The following is a 12,348-nucleotide window of genomic DNA, read 5'->3' as shown; positions in this document are numbered from 1 at the left end:
AGGGAGGGTGGACTGTGCGGAGCCTCGCCAGATGGGGACGAGCTTGGGGGTTACGGGAATGAAGAAACAGAACTCTGCCTGCCAAATACAGACTTTAGGGTGGACACATGGAGAGGTTAAAATGCCGCTAGGCTGCTCCTAGTTTTGAGTAATTATGAATGAAGCTGTTATACACACTGTTGTGCAGGTATTTGTGTGAACGTATGTTTTCATCTCACTTGGGTAAATACCCGGAAGTGTGATTGCTGGATTGTATGGCTCCAAAGCCTCTGTTTAGATTTGCGGGAAACTGCCAGGCTGTCTTGCAAAGTGGCTGTGTCCTTTTGCATTCCCACCAGCACGGAGTGAGAGCTCCTGTTGCTCCACAGCCCGGTGTCAGCGCTTGGCGTCATCAGCGTTTTGATTTTATCTCGTCCGACGGCCATGTAGTTGCATTTCATCGTTGTGTTAATTTGCAATTCCTTAATGACAAACGAGGGAAACCCTCAGTGACTCGGATTGACACAATAGCTTTGACAATGAGCTGTTACCAGTGATTATGAAAATGGCACAGGGCTGGGCAAGTATGTTCGGTTGTACGTAAGGTCGCCATGAGTCAGAGCCTACTTAAAGGCAAGAAAAACAGTGGTGTATGATGATGAGCCCCTTTTCATATGCTCATTGGCCATCTGTATAACTTTTTTGGTGAGGTGTCTGTTCAGATCTTTTGCCCATTTTGTAATTGGATGGTTTGTTTTCTTATTGTTGCGTTTCAAGAACTTTTTGCGTATTTTGGATGCAAGTCCTTTATCAGATAGGTGTTTTGCAAGTATTTTCTCCGAGTCTGTGCCTTATCTTTCATTCTCCTAGCAGTGTTTTTCATAGAGCAGAAGTTTTTAATTTCAGTGAAGTCCAACTTACCATTTTTTCTTTTATGGATCTGCTTTTGGTGTTATATCTTAAAAAGTCATCATCAAAGCCAAGATCACCTAGATCTTCTCCTGCATTACCTTCTAGAAGTTGTGTAGTTTTGCATCCTACATCTAGGTCTATGATCCATTTTGAGTTAATTTTTCTGAAAGACGTAAGCTCTGTCTTGATTCATTTTTTCAAGATGTCCTTCAATAGGTGAATGGATTAACGCTCTGTAGTATGTCCATACGATGGAGTGTTATTCAACAATAAAAATAAAGTGGGCTATGAAGCCGCAGAACAGACGTGGGGGAACCTTAAATGCACGTTGCCAAGTGAAAGATACCCCCCTGAAAGGACTCGTTCTGTAGGAGTCCAACCAGCTGACTTTCTGGAAAGGCAAAACTGTAGAGACAGGGGAAAAGATCCGTGGTTGCCAGGGGCTTGGGGCTGGGGGGTGAACAGGTAGAGCACAGAACATTTTTAGGGCAGTGAGACTATTCTGCATGATACTGTAATGGTGGGTATGTGATATTATGTGTTTGTCAAAACCCCTAGGACTGTCCAGCTCAGAGTAAATCCTAACGTAAAGCACGGGCGTGAGTTAATAATGTGTCAGTGTGGGCTCATCAGTTGTAACCAATGTATCACACGAATGCAGGATGTTACTGATGGAAGAAACCGCGGGCAATGGGTAGGGGTGCCCAGGAAACCTCTGTTCCTTCTGCAGTTTCTCTGTACCTGAAACGCCTCTAAACAGCAGTCTATTCAACGCCGCTAGGCTGCAGGGATGCGCGCTGGCCTCCGACAGCACCCTCCGCCCTCCTGTGCTTCCCGCCAGCCTCCTGACCCCCAGCGAGCACAGATGCAACTGTTTATCACGCGGCCGGCAGCAGCCATCTGTGAGTGTTTATGATGTCACTTAATACTTTTAATGAGGCTGACGGTCATCTCTTTGTTGCCATAACAACCATCTGTTCTCTGTAGCCAGGAGCACTGGGCCTTCTCTCAACGGTTTCCTGGTAACGTGGCCCAGACGGGGGGGGCCGGCCCTGAATCTTGGGTGGGCTCCAAGGTGGGTGAGGCATCAGTGTTGGGGGGCCTGGCTGCCGACTGGGAAACCACACACATTTTCTGGTTTTAACCTGCCCCCTCAGGCCTCTCTGTTCGGTCTGCTCCTCACCTGGGAGACTGTACAAGGGGCTGTCCCACGTACGGACACAGGTCTGAGAGGCCCAGGTGGAGGTAAGGCCTCGTCTGGGCCGTCCCAGGGGAGGGACCGGCATGTGAGGGCCTCGAGGCCGCCTCCAGAGCTGCAGGCCAACCCCCCAGGGGCTTTCTTGCAATACGTACAACCCTCGTGGTTTGTTTCGGGGTTTGGGTTCAGGTGCTGTTCCCGCTGTAGCCCGACATCTCCACAGTCTGGGCAAAGAGAGGCTCTGGACGCAGACTTGCTGGGTGGAAGATGGACGGACGGATGGATGGAGGGGGAATGGGCAGGAGGTGCCCCGGGTGCCGTTTGGAAGCTGAGCCAGGACTGGAGACGCCTCAGGAACAGGCCTCATCATCCTTCTCAACCAGCAGGTGGAGGTTCTCTTCCTGGGGGTCCAGGGGATCATCCTCCTCCGGGGGTCAAGTCTAGCACTTCTCTCCTTAATGTGATCTCCTCTATGGATCTCGACACTCAGGCCCTCCTAGACCCTCCCCCGACCCCCACCAAACACCTCCAGTGTTGCCTCCAGCTGACATCACAGTGGAGGCCAGGCCTCCAGAGCCTGCACCTGGGCTGGCCATGCGGGGACACAGCTCCCAGGGTGTCCTCTGGCCTCAGGGTGCGTGGTCAGTGAGAGGCTGCAGGGCCGTAGGCTGCACAGGCTGGCCGACTGCTCCGGCTCCAGCCGCTTGGCCGTCACCAGTCCCCACGTGAAATGAGCTCCTGGCGGCCGAGTTCCGACAGAAAGATAACGGTCTTTATATAAAGGCATTTCTGAAGGATCCATCAGGCACTCGTAGGCAGATCCTAACAGGTATTCCGGGGTCCTGGGGCTCTGTCTCCACGCTGTCCAGCCAGCTCGGTTCAGGAGCATGGGCCGTGTGCCCGCCGTCAGGCAGGTTTAGGCAGCGTTCCACCCAGCCACGTTGAGCCAGGGATGGGTGGGGAGCCCAGTTCCAACCTGGTTGCCTGTGACGTGGGTTTGTGTGGACTTGTGGTCTTCACTGTAGCTCAGGGTTGTCCCTGTCTGGAAGCTCCAGGGAGGGCACTGGTCCTGGCGCCGAGGTCTCTGGAGCAGAGCTGTTTGGGGGCAGGTGCCGAGACTGCTGTAGATCCCGGCTCAAGTTCTGTGAGGCTGACACAGAACACGGCAGACGTGGCCGCACCTGGTGACCGCCAAGCAGGCAGGGGACAGTGGTAGCGAGTGTGCACTTTCCCTGAGGCGTCACTGAGGTGGGTCTGTTTCGGTGGCTTTTTGAAGTCCTTTTCAACACTCGCTGCCCTGAAGTTCCGCCGGTAACTGAGACGGATAACAGACCCTCCCAGAATCGAGCTTCCGGCTGTGGCTCAGGCCGCCCCGGGTCCACGCAGGGGGTGCTGGGGCCACCTGTGCTTTGTTTTCTGTGGCCCGGACTCCTGGTGACCCACGGGCTGGCGTCCCCCCGATCATAGTCCAGGCATCCGCATCTGAAGCTGCCCACCTGCCAGCAGGGGAGAGGCCTGGTCCTTCCAGCTCCAGCCCTGCCTGGCTCCCGCCCCACCAGTGAGTTCAGGAGAGGTGGGCGGGTCACCATCCCAGGAAATCCATGTTTGCTGGATGGCAAATGTCTAGTTAGCACGTCACCACAGGCCTCAGTATAAGGCAGTCCAATTTAAACATAAAGTGTTTTATATGATCAAATGCTGAGCAAGACGATCAGCATTGCGTGGGAGAACCACATAATACAGACACCCAGACGCCCAGCTGTGCCCTCCACAAGAGACACCTGAGGAAGTTCTAGACTATCATTTCATGAACAAGACAATTATCACAGATTTCCCTTTGGGCAAGAAGGTCGACGGCCACATTTTGGTTTTTACAGCGTGCGGAGACAGGGACAGCACTCACCGCCTGGCACAGGATCGGGTACTTGGTGCGATTGATCCCACCAGCAAACACCGTGAACGTCAGTGCCGCGTGGAAGCAGAGGTTCAGGAGTGTGTGGCGGCCTTTCCTGCTGATACGGATGGCGCTGTGGGGAAGGGAGAGCCATGTCAGGAACTTACATCCGCGGGTGAAGCATGAATGCAAGCCCTCTTACCCGGGGCCGCTCTCCCCGTGATGGGAACCGGTGGGCAACCCCAGGGGTGCGGACTGCAGTGGGCACGGAGAGGACTAAACCAAAAACCAAACCCATTGCCCGCTGAGTTGATGTCGGCTCATAGCGACCCCATAGGACAGAGTAGAACTGCGCCATAGAGTTTCCAAGGAGCACCTGGTGGATTTGAACTGCCAGCCTTTTAGTTAGTAGCTGAACTCTTAACCACTGCACCACCAGGATTGCGAAGGACACATGAAGGAAAAAGACACAAGGCTGCACTGGATCCCGCCTTAGTGGCTGCCATTGGATGACTCAGAGTCAAATCCCCTAGAATACTGTGATGGAAGGGCTCTTGTTAACCCTCGAACCACCGGCTGCTTCACAGTGAGGGTGGTGAGGCTGAGACATGGCTGTTCACAGCCATGGAGAGAGGAGGTGACAGAGGAAAGCCAGATGACACATCTCCTGGTTCCAGGACTGAGCTCTTCCCTCTGAGCACACTTCTGACACCTCAAGAAGAAGGCCATGACTATGGCTATGACTATGTGCATGACTCTGGCGACAGCCAGCCCGTATCCTGGACTAGGACTCTAGGTCCTATGACTAGGGCCACCTCCATGACCATAAGCATGTCTACAGCTCCACCCGGGCCCTGGCTGTGACCTGTGATATGCTTAGTCCATGACCATAGTCTTGACCACGGCCATAACCTTCACTGCGGCCCTGGACACCCCTAAGTCCCTGCCCGTGACCGTGGCCCTGGACACCCCTAAGTCCCTGCCCATGACTGTGGTTATGGCCATGCCTAAGCTTTGCCGATGACTCCAACTTTGACTACTGACTCGACACTGACCCTCCTCACATATGCCCAGTGCTTCTCCAAATGGTGCAGACACACCAAGGTCATCCCACTCCGCCAGGTAGGGGCTGGCCAGGAAACAAGCTCAGGCGCAGAAAACCGACGACTAGATACAAAGGCACAATGTTAAGGGCTCCGTGGACTGCCCTGACTTCTCACGAATGTGGGCTTCTAACCTTTGTGCCATTTGAACTAGTTTCACCCAGCTAGATGAGAACATGGGGGCCGCAGTTGAGAAGACCCTGATGGAAGCTCCGTGTTCCTGGAAAGGCCTGCCTTTCCCTGGACAGTGTCCACCCTTGGGGCTAGTGGATGGGCAGGTGGCGGCAGGCCTAAGGTGGTTTGTCACCCGTGAAATGCCTTCGAGGGAGGACCCCTTGCTGAGTGAGGGCCAACAAGGTTCCCCTTGAGGACTGTGACTTGAAAGTGGACACGTGGTGTGTTGGAGGGGGCCCCCACCGGCGCAGCCTCACCTGGGGTGCACGATGTAGGTGATGACAGAGGCCAGGAGGCACAGCAACATGACCGCAGTGCAGGCATACACCACGGGGTGCAGGAGCTCCCCTGGGTGCTGGGGCAGGGAGAGGACAGTCTTCAAATCCTGGAAAGAAGACAGAGGCCTGTGACCAGGTGGCTACCACCTGTTCCTCCCTGCCGCCCATGTCTCCCCTACAGCCTACTCGTGGCTTTTCTGACTTGGAGCCTCTGATTGTCAGGTTTTGCAGAAATGGACATGCCACCTGGGGCAGGAGGGCGTGGGGGCTGGGAGAGACCCTCCTCAGGTGGCTGCTGTGTGGGCCTTGCCATCTTCCCAGGGGCAGCGTTCTGGCTGTGCCCTGAAAGCCTGTCCCAGCCCCGTGCCATTCCAGGGTGCTGATGGATCGAGCATCCGTTCTACGCAGCACGAGTGTCAGATGGCCACACTCCCGCCTACATGGGGGTCTCACTGAGCCCTCCAGAGTGGTAGCCCAAAGATCATATTATCCCCAAATCCCACATCTGAATGCCACATCCATGGAAATTCTGCTTCTCGACCTCCCAGGAGGGTTTCCCATCAAGTTCCAGCCAGTCTACACAGAGGAGACTCGGTCAACAGGCATGGGCAAAAGTCATCACGACCACACAGACACGGGACCCAGACCTTCCCTCCCGGGTTCTGGGTGTCACCTGCCTGACTCCACCATCTGTCATGGCACAAGGAAAGGGTTGAAGGTCAGAGTTCAGAGGGGAACACCATCATCCCCATGGCACAGCTAACCCAGGGAAGAATGCCCCAGGCCAGAACTGTTTGGAACCGAAGAAAGTTTTCGTCTTTTTATTTATTAGAGAGTTGAGTCCCCCAGGTGTCAGGACTGGGGGCAGAGATGAAAACAGAAAAACCGCAGCCCCAGATGTACCTACATCAGAAGTTGCATCCAAAGATGGTTCTAGGAAACCCTGGCCAGAGGAAGCACACGGAGGTGCATAAGCTGAAAGCGTGGTTCTCTAAATGCATTCAAGGAGGACAACATCCAGTTTCAGGGTCACACCACCTTGGGGGACACACGGGGCAGTAAGCACAGGGGAGGCCCCGACCTGCCGGAGCGGCTGTGGGAGTGGGGGCCGGTGGCCCAGGGAGTGTGTCCGTGTGAGGTTGGGCTTCCACGTGAGGGGCATGGCACTGTTGGCGCACACGCGTGTTCTATGAGAAACAGAAAAGGTTCTCTCCGGCCTCCCACTCTCCTTTCTTCCTCCAAATTAGAGTCATCAGCAGTGCCTTCCTGCATGTTGACATTCCGAATTCAGCGTGGGTAACTGAAACCGGAGATACAGTTCACATTTAAAGTTCACACTTGGCCACGCTTCTCTTGGAAGCATATTTCACAAATGCCCCATGGGCGAGGTCATGATGACAAAGTGGTGTCAGTTAAACAGAATCCAAGGGGCTTCAGTTGACATGGCCTTCGAGACCAGGGGACCCACTGGGAAGGCAGCAAGGCCCCCAGGGGCTGGGAGAGGGGAAGGGCACTAAGGGCCACAAGCAGGAGTCCCGCTGTCTGGATGCCTGCAGGACGGCCGGAGCAGCTCAGTGAGGGTTTCCTTAGTGCCGACTGTGAGGATTCTCTCCACCCCTGGGAAGCACGGGCTCCATCCCTTGGATTGGCTGGTCTCCTTTTTCTCGGAGAGAAAGCACGAAGTCACAGTCGCAGACTGGCGCGCAGGGGACGGCGTCCTGGTTTGCTTGGACTTCCCCTTCTCTGGAGCAGCTCCCTTTACATGTTAGTTGGTTGTGTGTGTCCTTTTTGATGAGGAGTCCCTGGGTGGTGCAAGTGGTTAAGCGCTCAGCTGGTAACGGAAAGGTTGGAAGTTTGAGTCCAGCCAGGGCAAATTCCGAAAATTCAGCGGTTAGAAACCCTACGGAGCACATTCTACTCTGACACACACGGGAGCACCAGCAGTCAAAGCTGACTCTAGGACGACTGGTAAACTCCAGACCTTCTCACACTGCAGGTGCAGTGGGTCGATGTGTCACCAAAGACAAACAGAAAGGAGGGTGGGGGTGGGGGGGAAGAAAGTGGTAAACCAAGTCACACGTCATTTGTTTTATTGAAACATAACCCTCTTATCTGTTACTCGGGAAGTAACCTCTTGGAGCCCACGGGTGTGGACGGTTGGTGAGGGGTGGCATTAAGTCCTGCACAGGGAGTGTCCCCAGGCTGGCCCTGCCGAGCAAGCAGGCTTCGTGGTGGCGCTGGGCCAGGGAGGGTGGATTTCATTAGGGCCTGGTGTATTTTCCTTGTCTGCCTTTTTAATGATAATTACATCTTACTGATCTTTCAACCTTTCATGAGAGTGTTCCCGGGGGAAGGCAGAAGGCAAAAGATAAGTAATTTATTCATGGGAACGCAAATTAGCATAATTGGGCATTTCATTTATATGGTCTGTTATGGTTTTCTCTTTGGAGGGATACATGGGCTAGTGGCATGATGAAGAGATTTGGGAAAATGTGTTGAAGCTGTCACAGGACTTGCCTTCTGGAATGGTCATTACTTATTTAAGGCTCTTTATTTAGAGGAAATGTTAAGAAGGATGACAAGGTCTGCGTTTGTGAGATGGACGTAAGCTTGACCAGACTTTCGTAACTTAAATATTGAGATGAGCTGAATGAAAAGCAGCAAACAGCAAAGAGCTTACTCAGTGATCAGGAAAGGTCTGAAACATTTGGGAGTGCCACGACTATCTGAGCCCAGGAGACCGGTCCCTGCTGGGGGAGGCGGTGTCAGACCTGCTGGGGGCTTTGGGGGCAATGGCTCCCCTCTGCCTCCTGGACAAAGGGCGTGGCAGGGGCTTACTGCACCCGAGCAGGGAAATCAACACACAACACATGAGCTTTATGTCTCCTGACTGTTCAAAGATATGACCAACGCACTGGTATGGGGTGAATTTTGTCCCCAGAAAGTCATGGTGAAGTCCTAACCCCTGCACATGTGACAGTGACCCTGTTTGGGAAAACAGGGGTTCTCTTTGTTGTGTTAATGAGGCCACACCAGAGCTGAGGGGGTTCTTAACCTAATCACTTCTGAGCAGAATAGACACACACACACACACACACACACACACACACACATGGCAAGACAGATGCCACACGAGGGCCCATCTACAAGCAAATGGCACCAAGATTTGCTGGCAGTCCTCAGAAAGTAAGAGAGGACACAGGAGGAACCAATGAGGATGAGACCCTGATCTGGACCTCTAGCCTCCAGACAATAAGTCCCTGTTCCTTAAAGCCGCGCATTTGCCATCTATCTGTTACAGCAGCCCCAGGGCACGGAGATGCACACTGCATCTTTGGGTCCTATTCCGGCTCTTCCCGGGGCCCACCTCTGGCAGGTGGGCACCCAACCCCCAGCCTCCCTCAACCCCGTGGGTATAGGCAGTGATCCCAGCTGCTTCTTGGCTGGTCTGCGTCCTGGGCACCTCGGCCCAGGTTTAGGGTCCCACCCTCCTCTGCTGCTGCTCTCGACCGCAGGATGACCACCCTGAAGTGAAGCCACTGGCAGAAGGGCCCCTTAGCCACCCGCCACTGTGCCCCACAGGGCAAGCAAGCGCTTCTGCCAGCTAGACTGGAACACCAGAGATACTGAAGTTGGTGGTGCCAGGAGAACTGGAGGACCGTGTCATACCAGGCCACACCACACCATGCCATACCACATAACATCATGTCATATCATACCCTGCCACACCATGTCACAGCATGTCATACCACATATCACACCATGTCATACCAGGCCATGCCACACCATATCACCCGCACTCTACCCTATCAGACCATTCCGTGTCATACCACGTCATTGATACACAATACCATATCATACTCTGTCACGCCACACCACGCCACATCACATTACACCACATCAAGTCATGTCATATGATACCATGCCATGTCATGCCACACCGCATCACACCAAACCATGCTAATCCTGTCAATCATTCCACTTAATTCCTGTCCCCACAGCAAGGATTGCTGGGAAAGCCACTGCCTCTCGAGAGTGCAGGCTGCCTCCCTCACGGTGAGTGACAAGGTCGGCACCACAGCCAGACCATCAGACTCAAGTCCCCGAGAGAAAGCAGACGGAGAGCACACAGCTCGGATGTCTTCTGACTACTTTCAGATTGTCATTTTACCCCTCAGAGCGGTTGCTCTCCGAGCTAAGCGTGGGGTCACAGGAGACTTAGGGTACACAGTAGTATGCATGGAGTTGAAATCCTCACAGCACCCCCTGCACAGACAACCACGCTCCACCTGTTGTTTACTGAGAGCTGAGGTGGAGGTGCAGCGCGGTGGCGTAGTTGCTCCTCCTGATGGAAATGCTGAGGGATGAAAACACTGAGGGACTAAAACCCCGAGGGGGAGACCCTTGAACAGCCTGCGTTCCGCTCTGGCATATTCACGAGCTGACCAGAGAGCTGTGCCACCCGCAAGAAGCCAGGGAGCCGGCAGCTGCTGGAAAGAAGCGTTCGTGTGTGGCCGATACAGGGAAGGCCCAGAGACTGTGACCTGTGTTTTATGCTTTATAAGCGACGACTCCTGCCCTACCACCAGGAGCCCAGGGAGAGGGTCCCACACACAGCAGTGTGGGACACGCAACATCACCGCACCACCCGCCTGACTGTGACTCCAAGCCTTCTCTTCTGGCACTGCCCAGACCCTGGAAGTGAGTGTGCCCCACGGTCTACACCGCAGACCCAGAGCCCCACGGTCTACACCGCAGACCCAGAGCCCCACTGTCTACACCGCAGACCCAGAGCCCCACTGTCTACACCGCAGACCCAGAGCCCCACGGTCTATACCGCAGACCCAGAGCCACACTGAAGGGCGGCTGCACTGTAGGTTGGGGCAGGCAGGTCTGGGGGTTCTCTGTTTATTCCTTCAGAAATGTTTTCAAGTACAAATGTTCCTTCTTAGAAGTAAGTAAAAACCCACATAGCTTTTGAGATTTTAAACTCTCCACCACATCTGACCAACAGCTTCCCAAAGTCTCGGGTGAGCTGGATACCATGAGGGACAATGCCACGCTGGGGGGCCAGGTGCAGTGTTGGGCACAGCTAAGTACCCAAAGGCCCCGGAGTCTTCATAAACTGAGGTGGGGGGGGGCAGTGAGAGCAGACTCAAACAGAGCAGAGCTGGAAGAGTCACCCCACTCACAGCTTTGCATGGAAGGTCCAAGGGTCAGAAAGAGCTGAACCCCACACAGCAGGCCCCCAAAGGCCGTCCTGGGCCGCTGAGCCTCCAGGAGCATCTCAGGGGGCAGACAACCATCCACCCAGCATTCGCCAGTACCAGGCGTCTGTTTGCAAACAAGGATCCGAATTTGAGGACGAGAAGCCACCGATAATGGGCCCCAGCACCAGGTGCCGTGCTGGGAGTGGTACCCGCAGGGGCAACAGGTGCCTGGTGTGGAAGGCAGGAGGGGACTGGGGCCCACCGCCACCTCCTTGGGCGTGCTCTGTGTGACGCCGTGCAGCCCTGCCGGGTCCTGGAGAGAGGCTGACCGTTACAGTCTCCCTCCAGTTTGGACTGGGATTGCAGAATCGACCGGAAGGACATGAGCGAGTGGTGCAGGCAGACAAACGGACAGTCCCCAAACAGACCATCTGTGTGCAGGCGCTCCTGCCAGTGTCTGGACCTAGGCAGCCATGTCCTACAGGCCATTGGCATTCTCTGCACGTGCTGGAGTCTCTGCCGGCCGGCCGGCCCTCACACACACACACACACACACACACACACACACACACACGCACACACACGCACACACACGCACACACGCACACACACAGTGTATTATTTACTCGGCTATAAACCTTTCTGGAATTCAAAGCGACAGCAGCCATAATGAAACCTTCAGGATAACCCCTCACGCAGGCTCACTCTGCAGTGGCTGGGGCCGGATCGGCTCCCTGGAGAAAGGAAACGCCTTGGCCGTGTCTGTGTGGGCTGCCGCCCCCCACCCCGAGGCTGTGGTCCTCCCCTCCCCCAGGTCCTCGGCTGCCACTGGCCAACTCTGTGATGGGAGGGGTGGCAGGGCTGTGGGGAGCCTGTGAGGGAGGGAGGCCACGAGTTCCAGAGAGGTTCTTCCCGAACCTGGTTCGGACTGGGGGAGCCTGCGCACAGACCCTCACCCCATCCCCAGGAGCTGGAGTGACCCACACGTCCTTTTATTAACTGATTCACCATTGCGGTATGCCTGCAGCTTATTAGTATGATCCACACCAAGCGGCCCGGAGCAGACACCCAGGCTCCCAGACCTGGCCCGGCCCCCATCCCAGCGGACTCCCCACCACAGGGCCCAGCAATCCTGGCCCCCAGCTTCCTGATCTGCCCGGGGACACCGTGAGTGGCGGGCAGGCGGGGGGGCATACTCACCATGAGCACCCAAGTGACCGACGCCGATGCTGTACGGAGGTGCTGCCGCCAAGCCAATCACGTGGCACCTTGCTCCCCGCCGGCCTCCATGTTGTCCAGAAGGTCAGCGTCCCAGACGGCGGCCGTGGGGCTGAGCCCCCGGGCAGAGCACCTCAGAGCCACTGCGATGGGGCGGGCAAGGCCGCCAGGGTGCACCCATCTGCAAAGACAGTGGTGTGAGGGGGGCGGGTGAAGACCCTCAGTCTGAAGCTGCACCCCTGCCCTGGCTGAGGTCCGCCTGGCTGGAGCGGCAGCCGCCCCACGAGGTCTGCCCCCCTCAACATCTCCAGCCTGTTGGAGTCGCCGGCAGGGCTCGTCTGGGTGTGCAGAGATTCGGGGTGATGACCCAGAGCTTGGGCAC

General features: G+C 55.4%; 1 protein-coding gene across 1 annotated transcript in view; it reads right to left on the bottom strand.

The window, feature by feature from the left end:
- The window catches only part of ADGRA1 (adhesion G protein-coupled receptor A1), a 29,305-nt gene extending 23,663 nt beyond the window's left edge, over positions 1 to 5,642 (bottom strand). The window contains exons 1-2 of the mRNA XM_012555156.1: positions 5,518 to 5,642; positions 3,993 to 4,116 (exon numbers count right to left, since the gene is read on the bottom strand). Of these exons, the coding sequence (XP_012410610.1) occupies positions 3,993 to 4,116; positions 5,518 to 5,567 (174 nt within the window). The 5' untranslated portion in view covers positions 5,568 to 5,642. The remainder of the gene's footprint in view (positions 1 to 3,992; positions 4,117 to 5,517) is intronic.
- Between the last annotated feature and the right edge of the window lie 6,706 nt (positions 5,643 to 12,348).

The sequence above is a fragment of the Trichechus manatus genome, unplaced genomic scaffold (assembly GCF_000243295.1).
Source record: "Trichechus manatus latirostris isolate Lorelei unplaced genomic scaffold, TriManLat1.0 scaffold00031, whole genome shotgun sequence".
NCBI classification, from domain to species: Eukaryota; Metazoa; Chordata; class Mammalia; order Sirenia; family Trichechidae; genus Trichechus; species Trichechus manatus.
Note: the sequence above shows the minus strand (reverse complement) of the source record. Positions and strands in the feature narration are given on the sequence as shown.